This window comes from Teleopsis dalmanni, unplaced genomic scaffold (assembly GCF_002237135.1).
Source record: "Teleopsis dalmanni isolate 2A unplaced genomic scaffold, ASM223713v2 unscaffolded_contig_0598, whole genome shotgun sequence".
NCBI lineage: Eukaryota > Metazoa > Arthropoda > Insecta > Diptera > Diopsidae > Teleopsis > Teleopsis dalmanni.
The window spans coordinates 9045-10714 of NW_024031980.1; the positions used below are offsets into that span (position 1 = coordinate 9045).

The 1670-nt window shown below is 38.4% G+C and overlaps 1 protein-coding gene across 1 annotated transcript; it reads left to right on the plus strand.

Annotated features, from left to right (window-relative positions):
* The first annotated feature begins 904 nt into the window (after positions 1 to 904).
* LOC119663581 lies at positions 905 to 1414 on the plus strand. Its single transcript, XM_038073192.1, has one exon. The coding sequence runs from the start codon at positions 905 to 907 to the stop codon at positions 1412 to 1414; it is 510 nt and encodes a 169-aa protein (XP_037929120.1).
* Positions 1415 to 1670: the final 256 nt, after the last annotated feature.

Sequence of the window (1670 nt, forward strand, 5' to 3'; positions counted from 1 at the left end):
TATACTAAAACGAAAGTTTTTTTTATTTGACTTGCATAACATATACTGACGTAGTCTTTCCCTAGTTCGATATTTACATGAAGGTTTTTTGCAGGTGACGTCATCAACAAAGAAGTGATGATGCATGAGCCCTCAAGACCCCCTCTGCCAGGAATGTAGTATATCTCCGTCAATTTGTGTGCTTCTCTCTTACACACAATGTATTTGTTCAGTTATGAAAAAAGAAAGTAATTTAAAATGGGGTCTCATATTAAATTGATTAAATTCTGGCCAAGATGGACAATCTTACGATAAATTCGCAGAAATACACTCATTAAGTGAGTCGGAAAGGAAAGATAAATATACTATTACGATAGTCTTCACAAAATACGCAACTCAGTGTATAATCACATTTCCCTTTGTGTTCAATATAATGTTCATTTTAATAATATGTATAATTACCAATAATTTAATCATAGATTATTATAATGTATCACACTATCAGAATAGCATAATGTTAAAATCAAAGGAAAATGTAAAGGAAACATAAATTTGAAGGCTTCCATAACAAAAGTATAAATTATGTACCTGATAGTGAGTGAGTATTTTAATGTTCTAATTAAATCATTTGATATGTTGATATTGTGGCGACCCAGTAGGCTATGCTTTTATTGAATTTAAAAAGGAAAATTCAATTTTAAATATTTTAAAGTTTCAGTTTGAGATTGTGGAAAACGTTTCCATTTTTCTCTCGTGTAAAAAGTTTGATTAAAAGATTATTAACATCATAAATTTTGAGAGTTTTATTTATTAGCAAGGTTAATAGACCCTAGCTAAATTGGTGACCCCGACGTGATCTGAATGAACGGTTACGTTTTTCAAAATTAATTGAAATATATTATTGCGAGCAACACTTTCAAACAGCATGTCTTTGCCAACGAGCAACGAAGCCGCAGCGGTGCAACGAGAGAACGAATTACGGGAAGGTAATCTGAATCGTGTGTCCGTCAAGGTACCGCCATTTTGGCACGAAAGACCAGAAATTTGGTTCGCGCAAATTGAGGCGCAGTTTGCAGTCGCCGATATAACTAATGACGCTACGAAATTCAACATTGTCGTTGCAGCGATCGAGTCCAGCGTTGTTGCTGATGTAGCCGATGCCGTTTTACATCCTCCGGCAACTGGTAAATACAGTAATTTTAAGAACCAGATTTTAGAGCGGTTTGGTGAAAGTGAACAACGCAAGATTCAGAGGCTCCTTTCTGAGGTCGAATTAGGAGATCGTCGACCATCGCAGTTATTAAATGAGCTGACAGCGCTAGCGAAGGATAAAGTCAGTAGCGAATTCCTGAAGTCACTTTGGCTCCAGCGTCTGCCTCCGCAGGTACGTGCCATTTTGCAGACATCAAATGTTGACCTGGTAGAATTGGCTTAACTGGCTGATAGGATTTGTGAAGCGGGCGATTACCATCAATTAGCTGCAGTGTCATCTCGTGTAAGTAACGATTCGAACGAGACAGCCAGGTTGTGCCAGCGTTTGGATCAGATTGAGCAGCGATTGAGCAGATTGGATTTTGTTGGACGCCAGCCGTCGAGAATGCGACAATCCTCACGCAGAAAGAGTCGAACGCTATCGCAGTCCTCAAACCACTCTGGTTGGTGCTGGTTTCACAGTAGGTTTGGAGAGCAAG

Coding starts and splice junctions, on each gene's coding strand:
- LOC119663581 (XM_038073192.1), top strand. CDS start 905: ATGTCTTTGCCAACGAGCAACGAAGCCGCAGCGGTGCAACGAGAGAAC.